The sequence below is a fragment of the Gouania willdenowi genome, chromosome 24 (assembly GCF_900634775.1).
Source record: "Gouania willdenowi chromosome 24, fGouWil2.1, whole genome shotgun sequence".
In the NCBI taxonomy this organism is placed as follows: Eukaryota; Metazoa; Chordata; class Actinopteri; order Blenniiformes; family Gobiesocidae; genus Gouania; species Gouania willdenowi.
The window spans coordinates 5,867,412-5,880,576 of NC_041066.1; the positions used below are offsets into that span (position 1 = coordinate 5,867,412).

At 36.7% G+C, this 13,165-nt stretch overlaps 2 protein-coding genes and 1 long non-coding RNA gene across 3 annotated transcripts; 1 reads left to right on the forward strand and 2 right to left on the reverse strand.

Moving 5' to 3' along the window:
* Positions 1 to 155: 155 nt before the first annotated feature.
* saysd1 (SAYSVFN motif domain containing 1) lies at positions 156 to 5,362 on the reverse strand. The gene is made up of 2 exons (XM_028440436.1): positions 5,050 to 5,362; positions 156 to 1,085 (listed from the first exon to the last, which is right to left on the reverse strand). Exons 1-2 carry the CDS (start codon positions 5,233 to 5,235, stop codon positions 762 to 764), a joined length of 510 nt encoding a protein of 169 aa, XP_028296237.1. The 5' UTR covers positions 5,236 to 5,362; the 3' UTR covers positions 156 to 761.
* Positions 5,246 to 9,209, forward strand: grcc10 (gene rich cluster, C10 gene). The gene is made up of 4 exons (XM_028440437.1): positions 5,246 to 5,435; positions 6,152 to 6,205; positions 6,279 to 6,455; positions 8,853 to 9,209. The coding sequence occupies exons 2-4, from the start codon at positions 6,154 to 6,156 to the stop codon at positions 8,990 to 8,992; spliced, it is 369 nt and encodes a 122-aa protein (XP_028296238.1). The 5' UTR covers positions 5,246 to 5,435; positions 6,152 to 6,153; the 3' UTR covers positions 8,993 to 9,209.
* A 17-nt stretch (positions 9,210 to 9,226) lies between these two features.
* On the reverse strand, positions 9,227 to 12,785 carry LOC114458137 (uncharacterized). Its single transcript, XR_003672987.1, has 3 exons — positions 12,602 to 12,785; positions 9,928 to 9,987; positions 9,227 to 9,858 (listed from the first exon to the last, which is right to left on the reverse strand). It is a non-coding gene; the product is annotated as an uncharacterized LOC114458137 (long non-coding RNA).
* Positions 12,786 to 13,165: the final 380 nt, after the last annotated feature.

The window sequence follows — 13,165 nt, forward strand, 5'->3', positions numbered from 1 at the left end:
ATCCTATGTTACTATTTATTTTTGTTCTTACTCTGCTCTTATATTGAGTTGCTGCGATGTGAATAAATAAAGGTGTATTCTATTCTAAAATGATTTGAGTTGTCGAAATCTGTAGAAGTTTTACATGACTAAAATCACTTATTTTTATACCAGTGTTAGTGTGTCTAAAGTTCTCATACAGATCAAGTTTATTTCTTTGGAAAAAAAAGAAAAAAATAATACATTTATGTTATAGTGTCTGTCTTTTTTAAAATAAATAAAAATACACAAGCACTATTGTAGTAGACTTGATAGTGTCATGTTGACTTTTGCGTTTAACACCTTTATTCTTCTCAGAAACAGGAAAATCCAGCTTTCAGGTCAGAGCTCTCATACTAACCAGTTAAATCCCATGTGAGCACAACCAGTACAACCAGTGTTGCATCAGCGCTTATGAAAATAAAGAAACACTTGCATTTTGCAGCTGTAAATGTGTTACTTATTAAAGCAAGCTCTAGTTCCATCATTTCCAGACTTTCTACACTGGAGGGACTTTTTCAACATGACCCAAACAAAGGTTTTATACACATCTAAATACATACAGAAGAAACTCAACCTCAATATGTACTTACATGAACAAACCATTTAAATACTATATTGATTCATTGCAAAGGCACTTGTTTGGAGAATCCAATATTTCCCTTGATTAATTTACCACCATGTCTACACTGTTTACTTTACATATATATATATATATTTTCCATAAATACTCTGTAAACATTTCATCTGTTTGCCAGAGGTCTGTAGCCCATCTCCCCCTCCAGCTGCTCTGCAGTCAGTGAGCCCAACAGAGGCTGACAGTCGGGGTTAAATACTGAATAAGCGCTCAGTTCTCCAGGCTCGCGAGGGGCTGGGCTGCGGAGTCCCTCGTAGAGCCAGTAGAAAAGGGAGATGACAAAGAAAGGCAGGCCGAACTCCAGCTCAGCGAATAGTCCCAGCAGAACCAACCATAGCAGCACTTTGAGCAACATCACGTTGGAGAGGACCAACCGTTTGGAGGCCAGCCATCGTCCCAGTGAGCTGTCCAAGAACCAGTCTCTGCCCTCCTACACAGGACAGAAAGCAAGAGACATGAAGATGATGAAAGGGTACCTGTAGTGAAAATATTAATAACAAAAAATAGCTGCAACAACTAATCGATAAAAATCGACTAATAAAAGTGTTGGCAATTAATTTCATTAATGATTCTTTGCGTCGTGTGATTTACTGTGTGTCACTGACCGTGACACAGAGCCGTTTGTTCACCTGCTTAGCTTTGTGTGTGCACACACCACAAGTGTTTGTGTGCACGTGCACTACGGGTGTTTGTGTGCACGCGCACTACGGGTGTTTGTGTGCACGCGCACTACGGGTGTTTGTGCACCACGAGTGTTTGGGTGCGCGCACTACGGGTGTTTGTGTGTGTGCACACCACGGTTGTTTGTGCACTACCAGTGTTTGTATACCACTTGTTTGCGTGAGCGTTTGTGCATGAGAGACACTTTTATTTCAGTTTAATCAGCTTAAGCAGGGTTTAAATGTGCTTTATAGATAAACTGTGTTTTAAAACCAAATTTGATTCGTGGATGAATTCATTATGAAAATAATCGTTAGTTGCAGCTCTAGTTTAATGTATTAATGTACAGTCTTACCAATAAACAAAATATGTGCACCTTTTTTTTTTTTATAAAAAACACATTAAAATGACTTTTTAGAATTATTTCATAACTTTGGGCATAAACTATGGAGAGCTGCTATTTTGGACAGAATGAGACGCACTTTCGTTCATCGGCTTGGCCTGTTGCTTCATAGAAATGGTGCATTGTGGGAGGTAGAGGCATAACAGGTCTTTTTACATTGTGGGAAATGTAGTTTTTCTGTTAGCTCTCGGCGCTAAGCAGCTGTCCTTTTAACGTGTTTTTTTTATTATTATAAAAAGGTGCACATATTTTGTTTATTAGTAACACATTAAACACATTGATTTACTACAGGAATCCTTTAATGCCATGAAGAGAATCTGATTGGCTGAGCCATTGTTCAGGGACACATTTAGCCCAGTTTGAACAACAAATTATTTATGCATTTAAATTAAAGGAATGTTCGATCTTGTTTATCATCATTCATAGATGTAAATGTCGACTTACATATATATTTTACTTGGTATTCTTTGATATACCTGTAATTTTCACTAAATCAGGTGCTATGATGAGGCCCAGTCTATAGTTGGACATCCCTAATAGTTTCATTAGCTGCATAATAATTTCGATAACATTTATCCATCAATTAATCTTTACTTGTTGGAAACTATTCATTAGGGGTGGGAACCTCTGGGTACCTCATGATACAATACGATACGCAATAATCTCACGATATGAGGATATTGCGATTATCAATATATTGGTCAGAAATCAATCTACAATAATCTATGACATAATAAAAAAAAGATTAAGTGAAAAATATAATTTTTATTTTATATCTCTGAAAGACGATCAATTGAAAAAGTGTCCTATGAACAGTGACACTATTTTAGTGCAACATTTCTGTAAGTAAGTGTCAACATATCAACGTAAATGAATAAGTATCTCTAATAGTGCTTTCTGTAAACAAAAAATAGGGTCTTTCTTACCAGTGACACCATTATAGTGCAGTATTCCAGTAAACAATATATTGGTTCCTTCAACAAACAGTGACAACAATTAATAGAACTCAACATCACAGAAAAAAGAAAAGAAAAAAAACTTAAAATGCACAATACATAAACAGACAAACAATAAGGCATAACATCCCTTACTTCACACAAGCTAAAAATAAATAAATATGCTAAATAAAATAAATAAGTTAAGTGGCTGATAGTGGAAGACGACTGCAATGCATCATGGACAAGTTAGACCAGGGGTCACCAACGCGGTGCCCGCGGGCACCAGGTCGCCCGTAAGGACCAGATGAGTCGCCCGCTGGCCTGTTCTAAAAATAGCTCAAATAGCAGCACTTACCAGTGAGCTTTTATATATATAGATTTATTTATTTAGCTATTCTTGTTTAAATCACACTTACATGTAACTTAGAAATGACAATACATATATATAAACACTTAAAATGTAAAGTGTTTTTTGTGTTTAATACATACTTGCCAACCCTCCCGATTTTCTCCTGATTTCTGCCCGACATTGTCCGGGCGGACCATCCTTCACTGAGCGTCGTTTCCAGCTGGACAATAATAACGATTACACCTCATAAGAAGAGGAAGAAGACTCTTCTTCCTCTTCTTATGCGGTGTAATTATATTATTGTAATAATAATATTGTTGTAATAATAATAACGATTACACCGCATAAGAAGAGGTGTAATCGTTATTATTGTCCGGCCGGAAACGACGCTCAGTGAAGGATGGTCCGCCCGGACAATGTCAGTGAGGAAATCGGGAGAAAATCAAATCCAACCGTGTGTAGGGAAGTGTTTCTGTTATGGTTATAGCCGTTGTTGTATAGGCTATGTTTAATTTTCCTTTTGTTGATTATTTTTATTTCAAGCATACATTGCATAGATTGATGGATAATTTATGCAATGTATGCCTTTTTTGTTTAATTTTATGTTATTTATTTTATTTATTCTACTACTACCACCATTTACCATTTGCACGGGTACTGTGGAATTTGTTCTTTACTTTATATGTGTTTTTCAAATAAAAGAACACTGTGAAATTGAATTATTTCATTTTCTCTTTAAAAGGCAAACTACACCCCCCCCCCCCCCCCCCCCGCCCTTTTGAAAATCTCCCTAATTATTATTTAAGTGTGTATCAAACTGGTAGCCCTTCGCATTAATCAGTACCCAAGAAGTAGCTCTTGGTTTCAAAAAGGTTGGTGACCCCTGAGTTAGACACATAAAATCTGTACTAAAACCAGATAAATACAGTTTTCTAGAGTCTAAAAGCGGGTTACGACAACAAAAAGTGAAAGATGGTATATACACGAAAAGCTAAAGTAAAGTCGGTAAATATCTTGAATTTAAAAAGTCTAAATCTTCTCTGCAACCTAGAATTTAATATAGATTAAAACATGTATTTACTTGTTTTAAAACGTCTTGATAAGACAAATGTCCCTGTTGTGTTGTCAGGTAATTTTTACTAAATTTTAGTAACTAGTACAGTGCCCGTCGGAAGTATACATTCATGTGGGAGCATAGGGGGTATATTTGCGGGTCTAATTTTCCTGGTTTAATTCTATGGGACATGTGCATGACTTCATCATCACTTTTTTTGGTGTATTTTTCTGTAACATATGTTGTTTGGAGTCATGTGTATTTATGTATCTTTCTGTTGTCTTTTTGTGCATAAATGTTTGCTGTTTTTTTTTTTTATTTAAATTTTTTTTGTACTGTTATGTTTTTTGGGGCCATGTGTATTTTTGTATCTTTCTGTTGTGTTTTTGTGCATTTTTGTATAATTATCGTTTTGTTGCCATTGTAGTGTGATTCAGGAGTCATTTTGTGTATTTTATGTGTAAATATTTAGTTTTATGTATTTTTATTATAAATATTTAGTTTTATGTATTTTTATTATAAATATTTAGTTTTATGTACTTTTAGTATAAATATTTAGTTTTATGTACTTTTAGTATAAATATTTAGTTTTGTGTATTTTGAGCCATTTTCATATTTTTGTTGTATTTTTCGGTAATGTATGTTTTTTTTAGTCATCATTATGTGTATTTCTTTTATCTTTCTGTTGTCTTTTTGTGAATTTTTTGTATAATTATTGTTTTTTGTTGCCATTGTAGTGTGATTCTGGAGTAATTTTGTGTATTTTAGCTTGTTTTTTAGTGTAGTTTTGTGCATTTCTGTTGTCATTTTAGTGTATTGAGTTTCGTGTATTTTGAGTCATTTCCATATTTTTGTTGTTGTTTGGTGTATTTTTCTGTAATATGTCATTTTAGTGTATTTTTGTATAAGCATTTAGTTTAGTGTATTTTGAGTGATTTTAAAATATATCCCTGATTTTACTGAATGCTGTCAGAGTGTCTGTTTGCTTACGTCAGCGGGAGCTGCCTCTCGGCTATTTCCGGCTCTGTTCGGCAGATCTCGGTCATCTGTAGCCTCTGTCGTCTCCGCTGTCTGCGCTGTGGTCTGTTCCAGCGGCGTTGAAGCCTCGCTTTGACTCGTATTAGCAGCTTTTTCCGCCCGTCGTTTGGCTCGGAACTCTAACAGCTTCTTCTCCATGAATCACAGCCTCCTTCCGCGTCTCCAATGAACGTCTAAAACCTGCTCAGAGGCCGCATCCAGATCCTCTGCCTCGGATTACACGTCCTGTGTTTACCTGCTACGGTGACTGCCGTAAAACAGCGTGGTGCCGTAAATCAGGAACCTTTTTTTGCGACGGTTGGACGTTTCTCTTTTCAGCACGGTTGTCTCCATCTGTGGTGAGTTTTTTCCTTTTATTTTTAAATGTACATGCTTTAGGTGTTCGTTTTTGGGATCATTAGGCTGTTATGTTGTTTAAACATGACATAATTAAAGGAGCGAAGTTAAACCGCAACAAAGTGACTCATTCATCCAGACATTATGGATGTGATTCACTGGGTTTTTATATACTTTACGCCTATTGACACCATATTGAAATGGATGATTTGTGAAAATAATAATGTCGTGGCGTCATCAAAGATAATATGAAAGCAGGATAGCTGTGTTGGTTGAAGCTAGAGTTCGTCGTTGTCTCACACTGAAATCACAATGGAGTTAAAAATCATGCAAAAACCTCACAAACACACACAACTTCTAAAACAAACCCAGTGTGGTTTGAAAACACAAACCATCAACAAACTAATTTTCTTTTGCAAATAAGAAACATACCTATTGAACAAATACAGCATGTTTTACATATGAAACGTTTACAAAAAAAATATTCTCATACATAGCAGTCCACTGTGTGCCTTTAAGCTGTCATATGACTTTTGGCACTAGTTTTCCATCTTGCAGATCAACAATAAATGTCCTCAGATTCACACACAAATGTCCTGTTTTGTACTTTAAGGTTTTTTTTTTTTTTTTTTTTTTTTTTTTGTTTTTTTTTTTTGTACTTGAAGGATTTTGTAATTTCTGATTCTGAATTTTCTGATTGATTTTGTCTTTCCTGTAGACATGGCCTCAGCTCCAGCACAGCAGCCCACCCTGACTGTGGAACAGACCAGAGGTGAGGATAACAGACTTTCATTTATTGTGTGCAGTTTGGTAATATTAATATTCCTTGTGTGTTGCCTCCACAGTGGTTCTGAGTGAGGTGATCCAGGCCTTTTCTGTGCCAGAGAACGCCGCCCGGATGGAGGAGGCTCGGGAGAGCGCCTGTAACGACATGGGCAAGATGCTCCAGCTGGTGCTGCCTGTGGCCACTCAGATCCAACAGGAAGTCATCAAAGCCTATGGGTTCAACAACGAGGGCGAGGGTGAGCTCTCAGCGCAGACTTCTAATTTTAACATTAGGGGTGAAACTAAGGCAAACTGGAGCAAAATAACGTTAAAAGGTTTTAGGACATGAAAAGCTGTCATTTTATGTTTATTTAGTGTTAAAAAAATGCATGTACATACCAGTACTTTAAAAAATAAAAAATAAATTAAAGCCGCAAGCGGCGTTGTAGGGTCCAAAGGAGTTGTTCATCTTGGGATCAAGAATACATGTGGCGAAGTTCGTATGAATCGGGCAAACCTGCCGGTCATGCGGTTCCATCGTATTTTTGGCGCCTATAATGATTTTTTTTTATTGCGCCAAAATATCTATTTGTTCAGCAAAACCGAAAAAACCCAAGAAGAGCAAGAACAACAGGTTCCTATGGCCTTTAGAACCTAAAAAGGCAACTTCTCCTCAGCAGTCACCAGATTTAGAGTTCAATTACTTTATAAACATCTGTTCCAACTTTACAATAACCATCCAGATAGTGATTGTAGACATTTATAAACCAATTATTAACATTAGTAAAGTATTAATTATCTATCTAAAACATGTTTATAGATGCTTTATAAAGCATTAGTAAGGGATTATAATTTTCAGTTCCAACTTTATAGTAACGTCCAAATAATGATAATAGATGCTTCATAAAACATTTATAAACTATTAACAAATATATCTGGTCCTTGTCTCTGTAATGTTTATAGATGTTTGATAAACATCATCAAGGTTTACTAATCCTTAGTTAATTTACTTTATGAATGTATAAAAATGTTATAATGTGTGCATCAATAAACTGTTAATATAACATCAATTATAGCATTACAAATCATTAAAAAACATTATTAACTATCATTTCATTGTTTAACAGTACATGATTATTAATTAAAGGTTCATTAACTATCTATTTAGCATTATTTAGATGATGGTTATTATGAAGTGTGCAAGACAATTTAAATAAAAAGTACAGAAAAAAACAAAAAAAACTCTAGATTTATAATGTTTGCCTGTGTTTTATTGTATGAATACTCATTTACATACCGGTACTTTAAAAAAAATAAAATAAAAAAGGCTACTTTCCTTAGTAGTCACTAGATTTAGAGTTGAATTTCTCAAAGGATAAAAAACTCTTTTACAAACCATTTTCAGGAAAAAAAAAAAAAAAAAAAGTCTAATAAGTTTTTTTAAATTTTTACTTCAACTGAAGATGTGTTTTCATTGTGGTGACCTTCATTCCTCATCTCAATACTCTTTAGAATGTCTAAAGTAGGGGTGTCCCAAAATGACTTTTCCCACTTCCGATGCAACACCGATATCAGCACGGATTACACATACAGTACATTTCCTCATCATGTGATATTACTCAAACAGATAACAGTCAGCAACATTAAGTAATTATGTATCGTTTATTATTAACTAATGGGTTACATATATTTTAACCTTAAACATAAAAATGTTCTACTATTGAATAAAATATAAATTATAAGACCCTTAAAAATAACCTTAATAAATCCATTAAGAATTATTTTAAAAGTACAAAATAACTCGTTTAAACATTAGCATATTTTGCAACAGAATAAAATTAAATAAATTAGAAGACCCTGACAAATTACTTTAAAAAATCCTATAAAAACAAATTATGTAACAGAGAGGTCAATGTAAACGCATGAACACCCTTAAAGGTGCCGTCCGCAACTATCGGATCCCTCTCTCCCCCTCCCTCCCCACTGCTCTCTTTCCCATGCCTCCAAACTTTCCAAAGTCCCTCCCTCAGAGGAGCTAACAAGCTAACGTTAGCCAGACAGCAACATCACAGTAATATAGCATGCACTGTTAAAAGCATATTACTACCAGCGCTTCTCTCTCGCTATGTGCACACACCATTCTAGCAGCAGCAGCAACAACACAGTGTCACTTACAGCACCCAAACGGAGGCTGCTGCGCGCACATGAACAACACATGCACCACATAGTGACAGCTTTAGCAAATATGACAAAAAGTAACTTTTATGAGAGTTGCAGACTGCGCCTTTAAGCTGAAGGTAAATTCCCAGGTCTCAGGCACTTAAAAAAATTGTTCATATTCTCTTGTAGAATACCATGAGGCAAAAGTCTCCCACCAACAGCAAACATGCAGTTTTGTTAGGAAACAGATGGTCTGACCCCGACTGAGCTCTGATCTGTTTGGGATTTTAAAGAAACATGAAGACCCCAAATCCACACAAAGAAGTGAGCAATGGTAACCTGTGTTTTAGAACAGGTCTCACCAGGAATACAATCAGAACCTTACACACTAAACCAAGTTTATGCTAGTTTTCCTGTCTTTATTGCTTCTATATGATCAGGTTCTGTGTTTCTATGCCGATGCAGCTGAGCTCATTTCAGTTTCTCACTTTCAGGTGTCCTAAAATTTGCCAGATTGGTGAAGATGTACGAGACCCAGGATCCTGAAATCGCCGCCATGTCCTCCAAGCTGAAGGCCCTCCTGCTGCCGCCCCTCTCCACCCCCCCTATAGGGGGCACCATTCCAGCTTCATAGACGTTCTATTAGTCAGAGACCATGTTATTTAAAGCGATTTGATTTGCTTATACTGCTTTTTTTATTTAACGTTACAACATAACTGATGCACAGACTCAACTTTTTTTAATAGAGAAATAGTACAAAAGTTTTTTTTGTGTTTTAATATTTATGTTACATAGTTTCATTTTTATTAAACTGTTTTTTGTATATTGACAAATAAATGTTCTTGTTGTAATAAGGAACACATCCAACTGTTTTAAATACATACTTTATTATTTCAGCAAGTTTTATTTATTGTCAAACACATTTTTGAAAATTCATGAATGAAGTCACAAATATTTTTCACTTTTCCTCAAAAGAAACTGAATAGTTTCAGTTAAAACCTCACAGACATATAAAATCAGAGGGTTTCTGTATCCTCTCTGTTTTGGGTGCAAACAGTAGTGGTGACTGTAGTGTGGGAGACGTTTCTGATCAAAAAGGAAACTCAGGAAAGATGAAACTACGTGATCCACCAAGATAATAATTATAAAGTGCTCAGTGGTTTCATTTAAAGGCAGAATGTGCTGAATCAGTGATATGTGTCTGTCCACTATCACAGCTGTGCAGGGAAGTGAACTAAATGTGCCCAAAGGTTAAAAATGGCTGAGCTTTAGTCAAATATTGTCATGTTTAAAACCCTGGTTTTTTAAATTACGGTCGATCTCATTCCTCATGTAAACTTTAGTTCAGTTCTTCATCTTCTGACCAGGAAAACAAAGCCAGTGGAGGAAGAATGATGATGAAGGACGACCTCACATCTCAAAATGACAGAAAATACTTTCTACGTATCCCAGTACTCTCTGCCAGTCGGGCCCTTCGTCCCTCAGGATGATCTCTGGTGTCTGAGGAGGAAACACCTGCTGTAAACCATCTTCCATTCAGTTAAATCATTTTCAGGTTGAACTTCTCACCAGAGTAGCTGTGATCCCGATGCTCTCTCCTGTTTTAAAAGCCAGCTCAAGGTTCTTCTTCTGTAAAAAACAAAAATATGAATACAGATGTGACATCAACCTAAACACACTTTAGAGCTCTTGTCCTGTATGTTTGAGATGTTCTCCCTGCTCCAACACACCTGAATCTAATGATGGTGTCATCAAGCAGCGGTACATAAAGTCTGATAATGAGCTACTCATTACAATCAGCATCTGAAACATACAGGACAGGAGCCCTCCAGGACTAGACTTGCTGTGGCTTAATTCCAGCAAGTCTTCTTTTTGAATATTACTTGTGCAGTGCCAATAGGAAGCATGTCTGGCTATAGAAAAGTGGGAGTAAGTAAGAAATTTATTTATAAAGCACTTTTTGCAGAAAAAATCACAAAGTGCTGTACAGAGTTGTGGTAAAAATAAAAGTGCAACATCATAATAGAATAATAAAACATGGGTGCATAAACATCTTAAGAGCAGCAACATTAAAGGATAATAAAAATTAAAGGTTAAGCTGCTTTTTCATGGATGGTTTTCATGGAAACATTAATTCCTCTTTAATTCAGAATAAAACTTAAATACTATTTTATCTGACCTTGTAAATACTCAATTCCCTAATGCAAATTTAATTCTAAATTACACACACATTATTACTCAACTTAGTTACAAATATTGCTCACTGAGGACACCTGCTGGTCAATATATACGGGGTTTTTTTTAGGATTTAGGATTTTTAACAGCCCATTGTGTATTTACTCCTGTAGATTCTATGCAGCATTCAACTTATCCTGAGATACCATGACTACCTGTCAACATTGAGTTGTTCTGCAAAGCTGCATTTAAGACATTTTTATGAAATAATTCATTAACGGTATCATTGCAGTCCAAACAAATCTGACGTTGCACACCTTTGAACTAAGCAGCAGCCATGTTGAAAGTCTCAGGTCAATCTGAGCATGATTCACATGCTCAGAATGACCTGATTGACTTTGATCTCCTGACAAGTTTCGACTGTCAACTGCCAGTCTACCTCAGAGGTGTCTGCTGATCGCTTTGATGTTTCCTTGAGTTCTGCATAATAAATTGAGTTATTATGCAGGAGTCTCATCTTTCCTGTGTGTCCTTTTTTGATCAGAAACTTCTCCCACATTACAGTCACCGCAACTGAAATCCTGTGATTTTATACTTCTGATGTTTGAACTGAAACTATTCAGTTTCCTTTGAGGAAATGTCAAAAATATGTGTATTTTTAAAAATGTAAAGCCTTTGGCCTCACTCCCAGTGGCCTAGTCAATACTTTTATAGAAATGACAAATCTCTATCCGTTTATTGGTAAGCTAACAGCGACTCCAAGGTCTGTAAATGCACTCGTTTACGGATGAGCCCTTGTCCACTCTAGCCGTTAAGTTAATGCTATTATACGGTATACGCTTCAGCATAAAAGTAGGTTTTGAGTTTAGCCTAAAAGGTGGAGAGAGTAGCAGCTTCCCGTACTGAGACTGGAACCTGGTTCCAAAGGCGAGGGGCCTGGTAGCTGAAAGCTCTTCCTCCTGTTCTACTTCTAAACACGTTAGGAACTTCCAGAAGGTCAGCAAACTGAGAGGGGAGTGAACTGCCCAGACGATAGGGCACTAACAGGTCTCTAAGATACACAGACAGATTATCCCTCTGTCTGATGCTAGAAGGAGATCATTGGTCACTAGTGTTGTAGTAGTCGAGACCGGTCTTGGTCTCGAGACCAAATTTTAAAGGTCTCGGTCTCGTCTCGGACTCTGAAGCATTTTGACTCGGTCTTGTCTCGGACTCGGGATTTTCCGTCAAGACCGTTCGAGACCAGCACTAATACCTGCTATTTTTAAACTTTTTTATAACGTGATAATAACATAGAGAAGAACGGGATAAAACAGTCCTTTATTCATTCTTTAATCCACCCCGTATAATGACCACAACCTTCCTTAATGTGACTGTGTGACGTGTGTGACACACTCGTGTGTGTGTGTGTGTGTGTGTGTGTGTGTGTGTGTGTGTGTGTGTGTGTGTGTGTGTGTGTGTGTGTGTGCGTGTGCGTGCGTGTGTGGCTACGGTTTCAGTTTGGGCCGCGAGCGGAATCGAGATAGGAGCGAATCACCGTAAAAAGCTCAGTAAAACTCTGGAAAACAACCACCAGGAATAATTATTTGCTCCCTGGTAAAGACAGTAGCTCTAACAACTGGTAAAATGATAAACTGATGATATTACAGCCTGTACATGCAGTAAGGGCTGTGGGCGTGGTACAGGTGGTAGTGGGTCGTCTTCTGAACGAGAGGTTGGGGGTTCGATCCCAGTACCTGACTATGTGTCGAAGTGTCCTTGGGCCCCTGAACCCTAAGTTGCTCCCAGTGGTCGACTAGCGCCTTCCATGGCAGTTCTGTCCCACTGGTGTGTGAATGTGAGAGTGATTGGGTGAATGAGCTTCAGTGTGGTGATAAAGCGCTATATATATATCAAGTCCATTTACGGGGACGCATTTACTCCGCATCTGGGTCCTAGTGCCTGCCTGTCGGTGAAGCCTGTTCCGTTTACCGAGGTCAGTGTGTGTTTAATAAGTCCGTGTGTGTCCGTGTGAAAGTCCGGATGTTTATGCCACTCTTTTCATTATATCCATTATATCCATAGTTACATAGTGTCGGCTGTAGTCCGGGCTGCCGCCATCTTGGATGATGTCGTCACCAGAGCATCATCGCCGCATCGCCCAAATAACTGTAAAGAGGTCTTATATTAGTCTATTGTCTTTTTAAAGTGGTGTTTTTTTGTGGCTTTAGACTCCAATTACATATTTGTATATAATATCTTCCCTACAATATAAACAGGTTCACAATATAACTATTTTTTATAGTTTCTGTTTCCACTGTATCCAGAATAATAATAATCTTTCTCAACAAGAACTGTTGATTGATTTGTCACATGACTGTTCCAGGGTTTTATTTAGTTTCGTCATGTTATTTCTTGGCAGAAATGCTTTTAAACACTTGCTATACATTCAGCTGACACAATAATCTTGTTTTCAAATATGTAGAATAATTGTGAATTTATCAGTAGCAGTAGTAGCTTTAATATTTTAGTTAATTTTTTGCAGGACCTTTTTTCTCTGTCAAATGTATTTAAAAGAAACTAAAATTAAAGAGACAATGTTATTTAACTTTAGAACCTTGTCATAATTTTATTCATTTATATATATTTTTTT

What these genes read in the sequence shown, in the direction of transcription:
- saysd1 (XM_028440436.1), bottom strand. Translation starts at nt 5,235, where the DNA reads ATGGAGAAGAAGCTGTTAGAGTTCCGAGCCAAACGACGGGCGGAAAAA. An exon ending in GAGAGGCAGCTCCCGCTGAC is followed by an intron (nt 1,086 to 5,049) that starts GTAAGCAAACAG and finishes TGTCCTGTGTAG; the next exon opens with GAGGGCAGAGACTGGTTCTT.
- grcc10 (XM_028440437.1), top strand. Translation starts at nt 6,154, where the DNA reads ATGGCCTCAGCTCCAGCACAGCAGCCCACCCTGACTGTGGAACAGACC. An exon ending in GACTGTGGAACAGACCAGAG is followed by an intron (nt 6,206 to 6,278) that starts GTGAGGATAACA and finishes TTGCCTCCACAG; the next exon opens with TGGTTCTGAGTGAGGTGATC. An exon ending in GTTCAACAACGAGGGCGAGG is followed by an intron (nt 6,456 to 8,852) that starts GTGAGCTCTCAG and finishes TCTCACTTTCAG; the next exon opens with GTGTCCTAAAATTTGCCAGA.